The following is a 20,488-nucleotide window of genomic DNA, read 5'->3' as shown; positions in this document are numbered from 1 at the left end:
AGGCCTGATCTTTCGGCGCCAGGAGACCCAGCATTGGGGTGAGTTTCTGGCCCACGGCGCCAGCCTGGGACGGGGAGCTCGGGGGTTTCTTGGCCCCCTGTCCTGCTTGGGCTCTCTGCTGCCTCTTTCTTCCTGGCCCACCCAGCTTCCGTCCAGACCCCTCCCCACTTCGCCCCCACTGCCCTCTTTTGGCGCGTAGCATCGCCCAGCGCAGCCTATCTGGGCGCTGGGTCCGAATACCCGGGGCTCCCGGGCGGGCAGCAGTTCCTTTGTTTCTGTGGCCTGCCTGCACCAAGCGGGGTAGGCGCTTTGTCTGCGGGCTGCCCAACCAGCACGGAGGCCTGATCTTTCGGCGCCAGGAGACCCAGCATTGGGGTGAGTTTCTGGCCCACAGCGCCAGCCTGGGACGGGGAGCTCGGGGGTTTCTTGGCCCCCTGTCCTGCTTGGGCTCTCTGCAGGGCCTCTACTCCCCGGGTGCTGCCTCTTTCTTCCTGGCCCACCCAGCTTCCGTCCAGAGCCCTCCCCACTTCGCCCCCACTGCCCTCTTTTGGCGCGTGGCATAGCCCAGCCCAGCCTATCTGGGCGCTGAGTCCGAGTAGCCGGGGCTCCCGGGGGGCAGCAGTTCCTTTGTTTCTGTGGCCTGCCTGCACCAAGCGGGGTAGGCGCTTTGTCTGCAAGCTGCCCAACCAGCACGGAGGCCTGATCTTTCGGCGCCAGGAGACCCAGCATTGGGGTGAGTTTCTGGCCCACGGCGCCAGCCTGGGACGGGGAGCTAGGGGGTTTCTTGGCCCCCTGTCCTGCTTGGGCTCTCTGCAGGGCCTCTACTCCCCGGGTGCTGCCTCTTTCTTCCTGGCCCACCCAGCTTCCGTCCAGAGCCCTCCCCACTTCGCCCCCACTGCCCTCTTTTGGCGCGTGGCATCGCCCAGCCCAGCCTATCTGGGAGCTGAGTCCGAGTAGCCGGGGCTCCGGGGGGGCAGCAGTTCCTTTGTTTCTGTGGCCTGCCTGCACCAAGCGGGGTAGGCGCTTTGTCTGCGAGCTGCCCAACCAGCACGGAGGCCTGATCTTTCGGCGCCAGGAGACCCAGCATTGGGGAGACCCAGCATTGGGAGAGCCAACATTGGGGAGAGACAGCGTTTGGTAGGCAAGGAGACCTAATCCGGTAAAAGAAGATCCATAGGGAGCATTTGGAAGAAGAGATGGGCCGACGTCAAGGCAAGAATTCGCCCAACAAGCTGAAAAGCAACATGAAGCTACCAGAAACAAGCGACCTCACAACGGGAGGACAAGAACCCCTTAATCAAGAGGAAGGAGAAATGATTGACTTCATGAAAGTGATTGACACCCTTAAACAGCATGTAAAAAACGCCCTTATAGAAATGGATGAGAAATATAACAGAAAGTTTGAAGAATTGAATAAATCAGTGAATGATACCCTAGAAAACCAAGGAAAAACAATCAAACAGATAATGGAAACAGTTCAAGACCTGAAAACTGAAATGGAGGCAAAGAAGAAAACACAAACAGAGGGCCGTCTGGACATGGAAAATCTAGGTAAACGAATAGAGACTACAGAAACAAGCATAACCAGCAGAATACAAGAGATAGAAGAAAGACTCTCGGATTCTGAAGATACCATAGAGAAAATAAACACACTGATCAAAGAAAACAGCAAGTCCAACAAACTCTCATCACAAAACATTCAGGAAATATGGGACACAATAAAAAGACCAAACCTAAGAATAATAGGAGTAGAAGAAGGAGAAGAAGGGCAGCTCAATGGTCCAGAAAATCTATTTAATAAAATTATAGAAGAAAACTTTCCCAACCTAAGGAAAGATTTTCCTATGAAGGTGCAAGAAGCATACAGAACACCGAATAGGCTGGATCAAAAAAAAACATCCCCTCGCCATATAATTATCAAAACACAAAGCATACAAAATAAGGAAAGAATATTAAGAGCTGCAAAGGAAAAAGGCCAAATTACTTATAAAGGTAAACCTATCAGACTTACACCTGACTTCTCCATGGAAACCATGAAAGCCAGAAGGTCCTGGTTAGATGTACTGCAGAAACTGAGAGACCATGGGTGCAAGCCCAGATTACTATACCCAGCCAAGCTTTCATTCACTATAAATGGAGAAAATAAAATTTTCCAGGATAAAAACAAATTTAAACAATACGCAGCCACAAATCCAGCCTTACAGAAAGTAATTGAAGGAAAATCACTAACCAAGGAGTCCAACAATGACCACAATACCTCAGACATCTAGAGACCCTTCACCAACACAAAACAAAGAAGGGAAACTCACAAACTCTACGACTAAAAAAAAAAAATGACCGGAGTTAACAACCACTGGTCATTAATATCACTTAATGTCAATGGACTCAACTCACCTATAAAAAGGCACAGGCTAAGAGATTGGATAAGAAAACAGGATCCAACATTCTGCTGTTTACAAGAAACACACCTCAACCACAAAGACAGGCACCTACTCAGAGTAAAGGGCTGGGAAAAGGCCTATCAAGCAAATGGTCCTAAGAAACAGGCAGGTGTGGCCATACTAATCTCTAACAAAGTTGACTTTAAACTTAAATCAATCAGAAGAGATGGAGAGGGGCATTTTATACTCATAACAGGAACAGTTCATCAGGATGAAGTCTCAATCCTGAACATCTATGCCCCTAATATAAAAGCACCCACGTACATAAAAGAAACATTGCTAAAATTCAAGGCAGCCATCAAACCGCACACACTAATAGTAGGAGACTTCAACACTCCTCTCTCACCAATGGACAGGTCAATCAGACAGGAACCTAACAGAGAAATAAGAGAATTAGTGGAGGTAATGAATCAAATGGACTTAACAGACATCTATAGAACATTCCATCCAAATAGGAAAGAATATACCTTCTTCTCTGCAGCTCATGGAACCTTCTCGAAAATCGACCACATAGTCGGTAACAAAGCAAACATCCACAGTTACAAAAAAATATTAGTAACCACCTGTGTCTTATCAGATCACCATGGATTAAAGTTAGAATTCAACAATAATGCTACCCCCAGAAAGCATACAAAGTCATGGAAACTGAACAGTCAACTATTGAACCATAGCTGGATTAAGGAAGAAATAAAGAAAGAAATTAAAGTCTTCCTGGAATTCAATGAAAATAAAGAAACAACATACTCAAACTTATGGGACACTATGAAAGCAGTCCTAAGAGGAAAGTTCATAGCACTAAGTGCCCACTTAAAGAAAACAGAGAAAGCTCACATTGGAGACTTAACAGCCCACCTGAAAGCTCTAGAAAAAAAAGAAGCAGACTCACCTAGGAGGAGTAGAAGACTGGAAATAATCAAAATGAGGGCTGAAATCAACAAAATAGAAACACAGAAAACAATACAAAAAATCAATGAAACAAAAAGCTGGTTCCTGGAGAAAATCAACAAGATTGACAAACCACTATCCAAGCTAATCAAACGGCAGAGAGAGAATTTGCAAATTAATAAGATCAGAAATGAAAAGGGGGACATAACCACAGACACAGAGGAAATTCAGAGAATCATTAGATCTTACTACAAAAGCCTATATGCCACAAAATTGGAAAATGTAAAGGAAATGGATACTTTTTTAGATAAATATCATATACCAAAGTTAAATCAGGACCTGGTGAACAATCTAAATAGACCTGTTAGTCGCGAAGAATTAGAAGAGGTTATCAAAAACCTCCCTACCAAAAAAAGCCCAGGACCAGATGGTTTCAATGCGGAATTCTACCAGATCTTCCAAGAAGATCTAATACCTATACTCCTTAATGTATTCCACAAGATAGAAACAGAAGGGTCATTACCAAACTCCTTTTATGAAGCCACAATTACTCTGATACCAAAACCACTCAAAGACTCAACCAGGAAAGAGAACTACAGGCCAATCTCACTCATGAATATCGACGCAAAAATCCTCAACAAAATACTGGCAAATCGAATCCAAGAACACATCCGAAAAATTATCCATTATGATCAAGTAGGCTTCATTCCTGAGATGCAGGGCTGGTTCAACATACGAAAATCTATCAATGTAATCCAGCATATAAATAAACTGAAAGAAAAAAACCATATGATCATCTCATTAGATGCTGAAAAAGCATTTGACAAAATTCAACATCCATTTATGTTAAAAGTCTTGGAGAGATTAGGGATACAAGGGTCATACCTAAATATAATAAAAGCTATATACAGCAAGCCGACAGCTAACATCAAATTAAACGGAGAGAAACTCAAAGCCATCCCACTTAACTCAGGAACACGACAAGGCTGTCCACTCTCCCCATACCTCTTCAATATAGTGCTTGAAGTTCTAGCAATAGCAATAAGACAACATAATGGAATCAAGGGGATTCGAATTGGAAAGGAAGAAGTTAAACTTTCGTTATTTGCAGATGATATGATAGTGTACATAAGCGACCCCAAAAACTCCACCAAAGAACTCCTACAGCTGATAAACAGCTTTAGTAATGTGGCAGGATACAAGATCAACTCCAAAAAATCAGTCGCCCTCTTATACACAAAGGATATGGAAGCAGAGAGGGAAATCAGAGAAGCTTCACCATTCACAATAGCCAAAAACAGCATAAAATATCTTGGGGTACATCTAACCAAGGAAGTGAAAGATCTATTTGACAAGAACTTTAAGGCATTGAAGAAAGAAATTGAAGAGGATACCAAAAAATGGATGGACCTCCCTTGCTCTTGGATTGGGAGGATCAACATAGTAAAAATGGCAATTCTACCAAAGGCTATTTATAGATTCAATGCAATCCCCATCAAGATCCCATCAAAATTCTTCACAGATCTGGAGAGGACAATAATCAACTTTATATGGAAAAACAAAAAACCCAGGATAGCCAAAACAATCCTATACAATAAAGGATCTTCTGGAGGCATTACCATCCCTGACTTCAAACTCTATTACAGAGCTACAGTAATGAAAACAGTGTGGTACTGGCATAAAAACAGAGAAGTCGACCAATGGAATCGTATAGAAGACCCGAATTTTATCCCACAAACCTATGAACACCTGATTTTCGATAAAGGAGCTAAAAGTATAAAATGGAAGAAAGAAAGCATCTTCAACAAATGGTGCTGGCACAACTGGATGTCATTTTGTAGAAGAATGAAAATAGACCCTTATCTATCACCGTGCACAAAACTCAAGTCCAAATGGATTAAAGACCTCAATATCAGCCCGAACACACTGAACCTGATAGAAGAGAAAGTGGGAAGTACCCTACAGGAGCTGGGCACAGGAGATCGCTTCCTATGTATAACCCCAGAAGCACAGACATTAAGGGCAACATTGAATAAATGGGACCTACTTAAACTGAGAAGCTTCTGTAAAGCAAAGGACATAGTCAATAAGACACAAAGGCAACCTACTGATTGGGAGAAGATCTTCACCAACCCCACAACAGACAAAGGTCTGATCTCCAAAATATATAGAGAACTCAAGAAACTAGACTTTAAAATGCTAATTAACCCAATTAAAAAATGGGGCACTGAACTGAACAGAGAATTCTCAGCAGAGGAAGTTCAAATGGCCAAAAGACACTTAAAGTCGTGCTCAACTTCCTTAGCAATCAGGGAAATGCAAATCAAAACAACTTTGAGATATCATCTTACACCTGTCAGAATGGCTAAAGTCAAAAACACCAAGGATAACCTTTGCTGGAGAGGCTGTGGAGGAACGGGTACCCTCATCCATTGCTGGTGGGAATGCCATCTTGTGCAACCACTGTGGAAGTCAGTGTTTCGGTTTCTCAGGAAATTCGGGATCAACTTACCCCTGGACCCAGCAATACCACTCCTGGGAATATACCCAAGAGATGCTCTATCATATGACAAAAGCATTTGTTCAACTATGTTCATAGCAGTATTATTTGTAATAGCCAGAACCTGGAAACAACCTAGATGCCCTTCAATGGAAGAATGGATGAAGAAAGTATGGAATATATACACGCTAGAGTACTACGCTGCGGTAAAAAACAATGACTGCTCGAATTTTGCAGGCAAATGGATGGAAATAGAAAACACTATCCTGAGTGAGGTGTCCCAGACCCAAAAAGATGAACATGGGATGTACTCGCTCATAATTGGTTTCTAGCCATAAATTAGGGCCACGGAGTCTACAATAGGTGAACCTAAAGAAGCTAAGTAAGAAGGTGAACCCAAGGAAAAACATATAGTTATCCTCTTGGCTAAGGGAAGTAGACCCAATTGCCGGGGAGAAAATTAGGATTTTGGGGGTGGGGTGGGATGGGGGTAAGGGGAGATGGGGAGAGAAAAGGTAGAAGGGAAGGAGGGGGGACTTGGGGAATCAGGAGAATTGGGATAAAGGAAAGGTGGATAGGGGAGCACGGAACCACAATTCTTAGTTAAGGGAACCACTTTAGGGTGAGCAAGAGATTTGACCCTAGAGGGGCTCCCAAGTGCCCAACATGAGGTTCCCAGTTAGTTCCTTGGGTAGCTGAGGACTGGGAACCTGAAATGACCCTATCCGAGAGCAATACTGACGAATATCTTGCATATCATCATAGAACCTTCATCTGGTGATGGATGGAGACAGAGACAGAGACCCACACTGGAGCACTGGACTGAGCTCCCAAGGTCCCAATGAGGAGCAGAAGGAGGGAGAACAGGAGCAAAGAAGTCGGGACCACGAGGCGTGCACCCACCCACTGAGACAGTGGAGCTGATCTACTGGGAGCTCACCAAGGCCAGCTGGACTGTGACTGAAAAAGCATGGGATAAAGCCAGACTCTCTGAACATGGCGAACAATGAGGGCTGATGAGACGCCAAGGACAATGGCACGGGGTTTTGATCCTACTTAATGTGCTGGCTTTGTGGAAGCCTAGCCAGTTTGGATGTTCACCTTCCTAGATATGGACGGAAGGGGGAGGACCTAGGACTTGCCACAGGGCAGGGAACCTGGACTGCTCTGTGGACTGGAGAGGGAGGGGGAGAGGAGTGGGGGGAGGGGTAGAAGGGTGGGAGGAGGGGGAGAAGGGTGGGAGGAGGGGGAGGGAGATGGGAGGCTGGGAGGAGGTGGAAACTTGTTTTTTGTTTATGTTTTTTTTCTTCTTTTCTTAATAAAAAAATTATTAAAAAAAAAAAAAAAAAAAAAAAAAAAAAAAGAAGAATTTTATAACATAATGCCTAAAGTGTCTAGGCCTACATTAATGCCTAAAGTGTCTAGGCCTACATTAAGAAGTCAGACGAGCATCAATTAGAGGCACATAAACAACATTGAAACTATGAATCTAAAATAAACAGTCAAAACAATAATATATAAAAAAAACCACCCAATTTGAAAAAAGTTGTGAGCCAATCACACTAAGTGATTGCAAATGTATTAGAGAAAACATATAAATGGGATCTCATAGAAGAAAGGTTTAAATTCAAACACAAAGTGTCATTCATGATGTTAAAAACTCAAAGAACTAGTAATATAGATACATTTTCTTAACTTGCTAAAACATACAACTAATATTTTCCTCAGTGGTAAAACAGTAAATTAGCTTTTTCACCTAAGACAGAAAAAAGCAAGGCTGCCCATTCTTACCATTGACACAGCATTATCTAGGCAGTATGTTAGGACAGGAAAAGGTAGTTTAATAAGGTGGCGCATGTCTTTAATCCCAGCACTCGGGAGGCAGAGGCAGGCGGATCTCTGTGAGTTCGAGACTAGCCTGGTCTACAGAGCTAGTTCCAGGACAGGCTCCAAAGCTGCAGAGAGACCCTGTCTCGAAAAACCAAAAAAAAAAAAATAATAATAATAACAATAATCTTATAATTTTAAGTTGAATATTTTTCTCTATTTTCAGATTATATGCTTTTTTAAGTGCAAGATTTCAAGAAGCCTACAAAACAAATTCTTAGAACTAAGACTGATTCATAAATTGTGCAAAATATAACTATAGGGGGTTTTATTCAAAACCAAAGCAATTGAGTAATAAAATATAAAACTTTTTCTTTAGTCACTTATCTCTTGACTTTTCATCTTTGTTTTTCTAAATAAAGAAAAAGTTAAAATTTATGTCTCAAAATGAATTAACACTCATTTTTATTTTGTGTGCCAGTATTTTCAAATAAAAAAATGATACACATAACCCATATTCTTAGTTGCTGAAATAATTGATATTTTATAATATACATATGATTCTTGTCAAAGCACAAGCACCGCAAGCTAGAATGCACTTTTCTCTCACTTGCTGATGCTTACATGCCATCACTATATCAACATTCGCTTCCTAATATGTGGGGAAGATTTGGAAGAAAATCAAACTGTGGTTGCTCTATAACTTTTCTGTGTCATTATGATAAGCTAGGTGACAGTAACTATTCTCATCAGATAGAGGAAATTAACATGAATGAAAAGCAATAATACAGGGTAATTCTTAGAATGTCACTGTCATCTGTTTTCAGTTGAAGCAAACTGTAGTCTGTATAAAAACTATGGTTCTACTGATGAATATCTTGCATATCACCACAGAACCTTCATCTGGCAATGGATGAAGCTAGAGACAGAAACCCACATTGGAGCACTGGACTGAGCTCCCAAGGTCCAAATGAGGAGCAGGAGGGAGAAGAACATGAGCAAGGAAGTCAGGATTATGAGGGGTGTGCCCACCCACTGAGACGGTGGGGCTGATCTAATGGGAGCTCACCAAGGCCAGCTGGACTGGGAATGATGGAGCATGTGATCAAACCAGACTCTCTGAACGTGGTGAACAAGGATGGCTGACTGAGAAGCCATAGACAATGGCACTGGATTTTGACTGGCTTTGTGAAAACCTAGCCTGTTTGGATGCTCACCTTCCTAGACCTGAATGGAAGAGGGGAGGACCTTGGACTTCTCACAGGGCAGGGAACCCTGACTGCTCTTTGGACTGGAGAGGGAGGGGGGATGGGAGGAAGGAGAGTGAAATGGGAGGAGGGGAGGAGGTGGAAATTTTTAATGAAAAATTAAAAAAAAAAACTATGGCTCTGTGTTAGGGGCCATGTCTTAGCTAGGGGCCTTGTCTTAGTTAGGGGCCATGTCTTAGTTAGAGACTCTGTCTTATCTAGGGGCCATGTCTTAGTTAGGGGCTATGTCTTAGTTAGGGGCCTTGTCTTAGTTGCAGTTGCTATTGCTGTGACATAACACCATGACCAATACAAACTTGAGGAGGGAAGGATTTGTTTTATGTTATAGCTTTAAGTTCATCATCCAGGGAAATTGGGGCAAGAACCCAAGAGATGAACCTAGTGGCAGGAATTGATTCAGAGGCTATGGAGGGGCGCTACTTACTGACTTGCTCTTATGGCTTGCTCAGTCTACTTTCTTATAGAATCCAAGATCACCAGATGAGAAGTAGCACCACCCACAATGAGCTGGGCCTTCCCACATCAATTACTAACTTAAAAAAAAAAAAAGGCACTCTGTGCCTACCTACAGCCTGATCTTATGAAGGTGTTTTCTCAACTGAGAATTCTTCCCAAATGATTCTAGCTTGTGTCAAACAAACATAAAAGCAGCCACCACAGGTCCTCCCTTCAGGGTTGTCTGCTTCCTCTATTACAGACCTGACACATCGCCTTGTGCTTATTTAAAAATAAACACTGTGATTACCTTAAAATCACAAATATCACAGCACTATATGTGAACAACATGGCAAAACACAGTGGTGCTTCTTGTCACATTCTTCTGTTTATGAATATGTTCTACTGTTACACTAGATCACTTACAAAAGTCAAATGAAAAGATGATTATTTTAGAAAGTCAGGACAGTGAGAGCAGAAAATTTAAGAAAGCATAGGTACTTCATTTTTTGTTTTTTTGTTGTTGTTGTTTTTCAAGACAGTGTTTCTCTGTAGCTTTGGAATCTATCCTGGAACTAGCTCTTTAGACCAGGCTGGCCTCAAACTCATAGAGATCCACCCGCCTTTGCCTCCCTAGTGCTGGGATTAAAGGCATGCACCACCACCGCCCAGCTTAAAGCATAGATACTTCTAAGCACAGGTCTGCAAACATGAGGTTAAGGTTTTGGAAGATATACAATAAACACTGAAAATGCAAGGTAATAATGATGTGTAGAGAAGTAGCAGAAGACATATATGTCTCTGTTCATAGCTACTACTAAGTCCCATTAAGACCATTTCTAGATAAGATGAGGAACTCAGATGGTGAGAACAGGACATTTGAACACGCACAGGCACAGGATACATGGGAGATATTCTGCCTAACCACGTAGTTCCTATGTACATGCATCTGTCTGAACCTGGAACACTTTGGTGAGTTTAGTGAAATGTAAATTACAAATCAACATTCAAAGCTTAATTGTATCTCTATATGGTAGCAGTGAATACACACAAAATAATTTTATGTTAAGATTTGTTTATTGGGATCACTATGCACACTATCATATCATCTACAAATAGCTCTGGGTCAAAACTGCTGTCCTCCGGTTTCTACCTTGGTTTGAATGGTGTCAATCTGTTTAAATTCACTTCTCAAAGGTTTCTCTTCCTCTCTTTAACATCAAATTATCCTGTGGTGTGCTTTTCCATTTACTATTAAAAGAAAAGTCTGGTTGCTTCCCACATAGTAGATAGACTACTCTAAATAGTTAATGTACATCTCAGTGTTTGCTTGATCACTGATGACTCTTAGTTAAGTGGATATGCAGAGGTCTAGGTCATCTAATTGAATCAAACACTGGAAATATTAAAATATGACACAAATTATTACCAATAAAATAACTTCTGTTTCCGTTCAAATAAAACCCCTGGCTATGATCATTCTAAAAGGAGGGGAAATGAATTTTTATTAAAGTATCATCTTTGGCAATGCTAAAATTTAGTGTTTAATTAGAATGACATTACTACTAAAAAGTATTTAGATAAGAGGGTAAGGGCTGGAACGCTGGAGATATCTGAAATAATAAAAAAAATATGTGAACTAAATTTGCTTTTACTGATTTTTAAATCTTAGGTCTATGTTTTCATTGCCATAACCCAGGTAAAAGAAAATATGATTGCTGAGGTGATGTTCAATAGCTCAGAGAAAAAAGGTTTAGGCATTTCACATTTTCATAAGAGGTTGGCTCTATCCCAATTATTTATTTTCTATGTAAAAAAAACCTGGCAATAGCTTAAAGTTATAAAAGAAGTCTGTCAAACTAGCATGAAACTTGCTTGAGATATAGTTCTGTCACATCATACAGTTATTCACAAAGGTTCTTACCGTTCTCTGTTAAACTTAAGAGAATGAAGAATGGCTGGCCTTTTCTGTCTCAGATTCCACAAATGAAGTGTGTCATCTGAACTCGCACTAACCAAAGCGCCCTGTGAGAAAAGCAGACAAGATATATAGCTTACCTACTAGGACAGGAGAAACAACAAATTTATAAATTTATCATTGCTTGAATAGATATGTACTTATGTAGCCTAGAAAAAAAAGAAGGAAATTATAGTATGAAAGTTTAAGGTTGTTGAGTTGGAGAGGTAAGTGGCTTACTACACAAGGACGGCCAGGATGACTTGTTCAGAAATACCCTTTTACTGTTAGAGAGGAATAATCAATAAGCCATCCATACTGGTTGGGTCTTCTTATCAACTTGACACAAATAGAGTCACTTGAGTGGGGGGGGGGCTCATCTGAGGAAATGCCTCCATCAGATCCACCTGTGGAATGTCTGCAGCATATTTATTGATTACTAATATATGTGGGAGAGCCCAGAAAACTATAAGCAGTGTCCCCCGCCCCCAGGCAAATGGTCACAGGTTCTATAAGAAAGCTAACTGAGCATGAGCCAGCGGGGGAGCAAGCCAGGCAGAAGCATTCCTCCACTTCAGTTACCTCTTCAGTTAGTTACTTCCCTGAGGGAGCTCCTGCTCTGACTTCCCTCAGTGATGGACTACAACCTGTTTGACGAAATCAGACAATTCCTCTCCAAGTTTCTTTTGGTCATGATATTTACCATGGAGGAGGGCAGCATCACTGTGACTATTAAAGGGTTTTCTTTTATTTCCTTTAAAAATATAGAATTTAATTTTTGTTTCTATTATGCACATAAATAATATATAACTTCAATACTAGAGAAGCCAATCCCCAACCCATTTTTATCAATCAAATACAGATCATATAAGATTATCCTCTGAAACTCTTTTATCTAAAAATTGTGCATTATTTCTTAAAATTATGTATTTTATAATTTAGCCTGCTTACAATCTAAAAAGCTTTACCAGTGATATTTAAAAATACCTATAATAAAATATTTCTTCACATTGAATTAGGTATAACTATAAAAATAATACTAAAATCCTTTACCTTATAACACCAATTACAAATTAATCCTATCTCAAACACAATAGAATATGTTCTACCATTGAAAGTAACAGAAAGCATATATGCAGATAACTGTCACATTTAATTTTATACACACATCTAAAGATCATCTGAAGTTGTCAGAACTTTTACTCTAGTACTACCTTCCCCACTGAAATGACACCTAAAGTACTAAATGTTCTCTAATAGCTGTCTGGTAGATGCATGGTGATCTTGAGATGCCTAAAATGCTTTATATATTTCTCAAACAACTTTGCTAAAGATAATCTTTCACAGTTTACAACCTCAGTCACACACTCTCTTATTTATATTCTATATATTTTAAACCTTTTTTTAAATTTCCAACTTCACTTCTTTTCCAGAAATTAAGAGAAACAAGACTCTAAATGTCTTTCTGAAACAGTTCCTAAACCAAAAACAAAAGAGTGTGTTTGGCTTCTATTTCCACAGCACTGCTCCTCCTCAAAGGAAGCCAAGACAGGGATTCAAACAGGCCAGGATCCTGGAAGCAGGAGCTAAGGCCGCTGAGGCCATGGAGGGATGCTGCTTACTGCCTAACTGAGTCAGCTTTCTTACAGAACCCAGGAGGGCCAGCCCAGGGAAAGCCCCACCCATAATGGGCTGGGCCTTCCACCATTAATCACTAATTAAGAAATTTCCTTACAGTTGGACCTTATGGAGGTATTTTTTCAGTTGTGGTTTCCTCCTTTCAGGTAACTCTATCTTGTGCCAAGTTAACATAAAACTAGCCAGCACAATTAACCTCTTGTCAACACAAACACATCACTATTAAGTCACAATCCTTCCTTTCTTAATTGTCCCAAATATCTCACATTAAAAACATAATATATACAGATAAAAGATGCACGGATTATACACACAAAATCCTACTGGTAAGTAAGAATATACTTTCAATTTTGATACAAGCAAAATATTTAAATTGGGGGAAGAAAGTGAGTAGAAAGAAAGCTTAATGATTTGGAAAAATATTAAATAAATTTTAAAATTATGATATACAATCATAATAAAAGGATCTTCTGATAGACAAAATGCTTTTCTCTTACTAAGTTTAGTATTAGAATTAGATTTTAAATTTAATGTCTTATATTAAATTTAGTATTTCCTATTAGATTTTAAATTTAATATAAAAATATGAAAAAATGTGAATACTAGTAAAGATACATATCTATTTTTAAACATCTAAAATCATAATATCAAAAAGAATTATATCAACTACAGGTTGAATATCCAAATATACAAAATCTTAGATGCTCCAAAAGTTAAAAAGGTCCACAAAGGGAAAATTCCATATCTAATCTACTGTGATTAAATTCAAAATATAAGAGCATTGAAAATATATACAAAATTACCTTCAAACTATGTGTATAGGGTATACAAAGACTATAAATGAACTTAATATTTAGATGTGGATATCTTTTCCAAGGTGTCTCAATACATATGCAAATATTCCAAAATTTAAAATCTAAGATCCATAGACTTTGTAAACCCAATTGTTTTAGATAAGGAATACTCAATCAGTAATAATTTGTGAGTGTGAATATGTGCATATATGTGATTTAGATAATCAAAAATACTGTGTGCATGTGTTTGAAATGGTGAAAAAGTATCTTACCTCATTGATCAGGAACTGGAGCTGCAAGACAGCCGCACCACTTTCATGCTGGCAGTGACAGTCAACACCAGGCCTCCCAAGTCTAACACAATCAAAGTCAAGGATTCTAACGCTTGCATTAGCACAAATATTAAAAGGTGAAGGAGAATCTGACTTATTTAGCAACTAATGTTTTGATTCTTCGTTGTTCTTATTTTTTAAGAAATTGAAATATTTTACTTTACACAAATTTAATTATGTGGTATAAATGAGTAATAGTCTAAAAGTTAGAAGAATTATAGTAAAGCATTGGAAGGAGTTTCCTTCCCATTAAAGTAAAACAAGAATTGAGAATTCAGACACATATCGTTTCTTTTAATATTTATCTGATTAAACAGTTCTTTCTCCAGAGTAGGTTCAAACAATTGAAAGATTAAATAAATGAAATCATAAAAACTGTTTTAGGTTAGCTGGGCATGGTAATACATGCCTTTAATCTCAGCACTTGGGAGGCAGCGATAGGAGGGTCTCTGTGAGTTTCAGGCTGGCCTGGTCTACATAATAAGTTTCAGAACAGCCAGGACTACATAGAGAGACTCTGTCCTATAATAAAATGATTTAATATATTTAAGAATGTTGGCTATATTGATAACAATATTAATATAAAGCCCTTCTAACCACATTTTAAAACCATCAAACTATACAATGCCTACAGTAACTCCTTTTAAAATTTAGAAATAAACCAGATACAATGGCTCATAACTTTAATCTCAGCACTTAAAAAGCTGAGACAGGAGAATTGTTGCACTCTGAGGCCGGCCTAGGGTTGTGGTTAGTTATAAGCTAGACTGGAACATATGAACTGTTGTCGAACGCAGAACAAAGCAAAACAGGGTGTGTGTGTGTGTGTGTGTGTGTGTGTGTGTGTGTGTGTGTACAAATGTACTAAATAGATTAAAAGTTTAAAACTTCAAAACTTATATGCCATGAAACACTATCAAAATATAGAAATGAAAAATATTGATATAACATAAACTAGACTACAGAACATAAATATTTCCAAGGCTTAAGATAATCACTTCACATGATAATTACAAAAAATTATAATAGAGTGAAAAAATATAATGCATCAGAAGTATGGGGTTAGAGTTAGGGTTAGGGTTAGCCATACTTGATGAAAATTTAGACTTTATGATAAACTTTGTTAAAAAATACAAAAGTATCTCAAATTAATTACCTAAGCTTTAGACATAGAAAAACATTTAGAAGAAATTTGTGCTCGTATAATATATTCTGATAATTTTTCTCCTTCCCCAAATCTTCCCATACCCTCCACACCTACCTAAGTAGAAGCTAAAAAAAAATTTGGGGGGTTTTTTAATATAGGGTTTCTCTGTAGCTTTGGAGCCTGTCCTGGAACTAGCTCTTGTAGACCAGGCTGGCCTTGAACTCACAGAGACCCGCCTGCCTCTGCCTCCCCTGTGCTGGGATTAAAGGCATGCGCCATACTGCCCAGCTAGAAAAAGTAATTTTAAAGTAAATTAATCCCAAGAGCAGCATAAACAAAGCAGTAACAAGGGAAGCAGAGAAATCAATTAAGTAAAGTAACAACAAAAATCAAAAAAATAAAAAACTGACTTGAAAAAATTAACTAAAATTGGTAACATCCATCCAGACTTATCAACAAGAAGAACACAGATGTCTTATGTAAGTACCTACAAGGAGATATGTCATCAGAAATCAAATATAAATAAGAAAATTACTATACCAATTAATCTTACAAAGTATATGAAATGGAAGAAGTCTTGGAAAAACACAAACTATACAAAAATAGGAAACAAATAACATATCAACTAATAAAACTAAATTCTAACTAGAACTCTTTCCCAAAGGAAGTCCCAGGACCAGATGACATCAGTTGTCACCTTTATGAAACATTTCTTTAAGTACCAGTTTTACAGAATGCTAGAGAGTGCATAAAGAAAAATTAGTTTCAGACACATTTTATGAAAATGGCATTCTGGAGACAAATAAAAAATATAAAATTAGATTTTCAGACTAGAATCTCCTTTGAACACAAATTTGAAAATGAAAATAAAAATTTTAGCCAACTAAATACAATGTATAAGAGTAATTGTATGCTGTAATTGAATAGAATTTGTCCTTGGAATTCAAAGTCGGTTTAACCTTGAAAAATCAATGTAGTTCATTCAATTAACTTAGAACAATTTTTTATAGATACAGAAAAGGCTACTGATAAAAGGTGAGAGCTCATTCATAATCTCCAGTAAACGAGGAAAACAAATTCCCTCACAGAAGGTCATCTAAGGAAAATCTGCACAGCAGTCTCATAACTGCAAACAGGAAAAGGATAACATCTTGAGTTTCACATACTGAAAGGGCAAAGATCCATGGTCATTGTCTCTATCTATTTAATATCATACTACATGTAGTAGTAAGAGGAATAGAGTAAAAAAATTAAATGGCATGCAGATGGGAAAGGAAGAATTAAAATTGCATCTATATGTAGAATGTATCATAACTTAGGAAGAAAACCACAAAACTGCTACATGGCTCCTAAATTAATTGGATCGTGAAGAATGAAATATCATATGTTAGAGGCTATCAGATGGCTCAGCATGTCAACATACCTGTCACCAAACCTGACAACCTGAGTTTGATTCTCAGGAGCCACATGGTAGAAAGAGAGAATCATCTAACCAACTCTGGCAAGTCCTAGCTCCCATTTTCCCTAACACACACACAACATAAACACACACACACACACACACACACACACAATAAATGAAATATTAAAAGCTTTAAAAATCAATTATATTTCTGGCTATAAACAAGGAACAAATTTAAATGTCTAAGTCTACAGCTCTGCCACCTGCAGCACACACACTGGTCTCAGACCTAGGCTGTCTTCACTTCACACTTGCCATTGCTCTTGGCAAACATTCCATGGTCCTGACATCTCCAATAACCTGGAGACTCCACTGCTACTAAGGCTGCATCTTCATCAAAGGCTCATTTGGTGTCTCCATGGAGCTATACTAAATTAACTTATTTATACAATTCAAGACCACCTGCCTAGGGATGGCGCTACCTAGTGGGTTGGGCTCTCCTCCAACAACAATAATCAAGACAATCTCCCACAGACATGACAACAGGCCAATGTCATATAGACAATTCCTCAAATGAAATTTTCCTCTAAGATGACTCTAGGCTGTGTCAGACTGACTATTAAAGATAATCAGGGCAGCCTTCATTTTGACAAAACTAGCAGTTGAAAGTTTTCCAGAAATCATAGCTTTCCTTAAAGAATTGTGTAGTCTAAATAATTGCCTTCAACTTATAGATAGACTTATTAATAGACTTATGCCTTTTTATAGGTATAAATAAACCAGTACAAAGATGATGTTGACTTCAACTTTTTGATGTCTGATGCTGACAGATTTTAAGCTATATTTTATCCTCCTCCTTTCCTTGTGAACACATCTAAACAGACTCATAAGAAAGTCCAGGCTTTTTTCTCTTTGCCACCAGCAGGAGATTTGAACTACACAAGCTCTTGCCCTAATAGTGCAGCTCTGATCCTAATCCCACACTGTAACTGGAATAAAATTTCAGGCAATTTTCTTTCTTTTTCTCATTTTGGATGTGCTTGAACAATTCTCTCAACTCTATAATAAATAATACTTTCATGCCCTGTTAACATATGGAATATCATCAGTTCCGATTGCAGAATTAGTTTTGAATGAGGGCCCATGTGACTAAAGGTAACCATGTAACTAGTAAATGTCTTCACCCTACATAAACTAAATCTCTGCTTCTGAGTACAGTGGAATTTCTCTGGCTACTGAAGAAAGCGATGTGCTCTGCACAAACTATATGGACTCAGCCGTCACCAAATAAATCACAAATTGTTTTGGGATGTTGGGGGTTAAGGAATTTAGTCTCCCTACTTAGTACACGATCAGTTACAAAGCAGAACATAGCTACTTAAGGATCAAGGTAAAAAGTGTGGGTATGTCATTTTGATGGGACAATTTGTGAGTGGATAATTATAAGAGGTGTGTTTTATGGCAATGTTACCTCATAAAATTTAGTAGCAAGCAATGCTTTTCTTTGTCTGCCTCACTAGACTCCATTTTCTATCTAGACAGAGAGTGTTATTTTATAGACATCTATTTTTAAATAAAATCTAAAACTTAGTTTTGTGCTGCTATTTTGCAGTTACTAAAGGATTCACATAAATTGATTTAAAAACATAAACACAAAATGCCATTAAAAGATAGTGATTTAAGATCTTAAGGCAGTAATTTATTACTCAGTTTAATTTGTGTTTTCACAATCTTCTTTATACTTCTCAGTGATGACATTTCAGTTTACCCAGTTTTAAAAAATGTATAAAACGTAGCAAAAATAAAAGACTATAATTTACCTTTCAAATATTAAATCCTTAGTTACATAAAAACATAACACCTGATGATGAAAGTAGAATGGTAGTTACAGAAAATCTGGTAATGTTTAAGACTGAGGAAATATTCCTTAGAAATTCATAATCACAGATCATCTCACATTCCATCTTACCTGGACTCCCTATGCAATGGTTGATTTTAATGCATCAACTTAAGTAGACCATGATACCCTTTCTTTAATTGTTTATTTTTTTTTCAAATGCTAGTATACATCTTGCAAAGGAAGCATTTTTTAGGTATGCTTTATACTTAAATCAGTAAAGTCTTGAATATAGTAAACTGTCCTCCATTATAGAATGTACCTCCTCTTAATCCTTGAAGTTCTTCAGGAAAAAGACTGAGCTACCCTAAGAATTCTGCTTCCAGACTGCCTTTAGACACAAGGCTACAACTTCAACTCTTTCCCGGGTTTCCAGCCAGCCAACTGACTCTAGATTTTCAATTTAAGACTCTCATACATGTATGGCTAATTCTTTAAAACGACTGATGATTAATTGACAGATAGACACATATATACAGACATGCTAGTGGCTGTTTCCTCTAGAGAACACTTATTAAGATACTTTTTCCCCCAATTTATTCTCTACCATTCATTCTGAGTCATCTTTCTACAGTACAAATTTGATAATGTTACATCTATTTTTTAAATCCATTGCTATGAGAAAAATATTCAAATTTCTTATGCAGTTTTAATACATGCCCTGTAGGGTCTTTTACTCACTATTATTTAGCCTGTGAGGTTCCTAGGATCTTTTGAAATGTAGTTAGAAATGCTAATTTTTATTTTCTTTTAAGAGCATCAAACTCAGGCAATTTTTATACAGTGCATAGTGTTGGTTCTGGAAACTTGCCTGGACTGTGTTTTCAGCCTTCCCAGTAAATTATTTAGCATGCCTTTAAAATAAACACATCCATACAAATTTAATCTCTTTTGAACTAGAAATACTAATTCTAGGAGGAATCTATGCTTTTAAAGAGATACAAGAATCTCAGTAAACATTAAGCTACAACTATCACTTAGAACTCTGAATACCTCATGCCAAATGTCCTAACTGAATGTGAACCCTAAGTTTTATAAGATGCAATAGTTACTACTGTAAAAGTTGTGCCAGAAGTTTTCTAATTCTTTCATCGTAGTAGGTATAGCTTGACAAGCGTTCAGTAACCTTGAAAAGAAGATCTAGGTAGATCTACTAGGAAAGCAACTTAGAATAACAGAAGGGTAAGCTGACAGTAAGAAAACCTAGAAAAAAACAATATAGGAGATTTTTTTTAACATAACTGCATTACATACATATATGAAAATGATAGAGAACAAACTTAATTTTAAAATTCTAGAAGAATGAGCTAATAAATATCAATTACAATCTTAAAGTAACTGTGGCAGAAGAGAATTATAGTTTGTTATGCTAAGTTTCTTGTTATAACAGTTTTTAACATATTATAACTAAGTAACATTGTTTGGAGTCAGTGAAAAAACAGAGGAAACAGCCCAAAGTATAAGAATAAATGAGGGCAAAATGCTCTAATTTGCAGCAGATACTGTCAGTGAGGACACTGACAAATAAATTCCTTTGGCCGTTACAATTGTTACATATACAACTGGTCTTTAGCTGTCAACATCTAAGATATTTTCTTGACAATGGCACTTATTCTACCTATATGAAGAACAGGTCAGAAGTTTTAGAGAACTACACATGGCCCTTCTATTATCTCATGCCATCCTCAAGTAATAAATGATAAGTGCAGACTGTCTAACTCTTTAGGAGAATAATAGTTACATGTACTAAAATATTTTTATTTTTGTGTTACTGGGCATTGAGTCCAGGGCCTTAAGCATGTCAGGATGCTTAAGCTATCAGTGAGTTATAACTACAGCCTTTAAAAAAATACATGTATTTATTTTCATTTTGATACCTATATTGTGTCACTCATTTGCCCAGGCTGTACTTGAACTTGTGAGCCTCCTATTGGGGCCTTCTTAGTAGCTTGTATTATAGATTTA

At 38.2% G+C, this 20,488-nt stretch overlaps 1 protein-coding gene across 15 annotated transcripts in view; it reads right to left on the bottom strand.

Annotated features, from left to right (window-relative positions):
* The window catches only part of Stxbp5l (syntaxin binding protein 5L), a 231,324-nt gene that overhangs the window by 159,774 nt on the left and 51,062 nt on the right, over nt 1–20,488 (bottom strand). For 13 of the 15 annotated variants that reach the window (XR_005976222.1, XM_041672858.1, XM_041672860.1 and 10 more), the window contains exons 4-5: nt 14,018–14,099; nt 11,281–11,381 (exon numbers count right to left, since the gene is read on the bottom strand). Coding sequence is in view for 12 of the 15 variants with exons in the window: in XM_041672858.1 (XP_041528792.1) it covers nt 11,281–11,381; nt 14,018–14,099 (183 nt within the window). In the remaining 3 variants the exon portion in view is untranslated. The remainder of the gene's footprint in view (nt 1–11,280; nt 11,382–14,017; nt 14,100–20,488) is intronic. The other 2 variants (XM_041672871.1, XM_041672872.1) reach the window with 1 other exon arrangement.

The sequence above is a fragment of the Microtus oregoni genome, unplaced genomic scaffold, assembly GCF_018167655.1.
Source record: "Microtus oregoni isolate MIOR12 unplaced genomic scaffold, Mior012 000023F_ref0000262, whole genome shotgun sequence".
Taxonomy (NCBI): Eukaryota; Metazoa; Chordata; class Mammalia; order Rodentia; family Cricetidae; genus Microtus; species Microtus oregoni.
The sequence above is the reverse complement of the archived record's forward strand: the minus strand, read 5'-3'. Positions and strand labels throughout refer to the sequence as shown.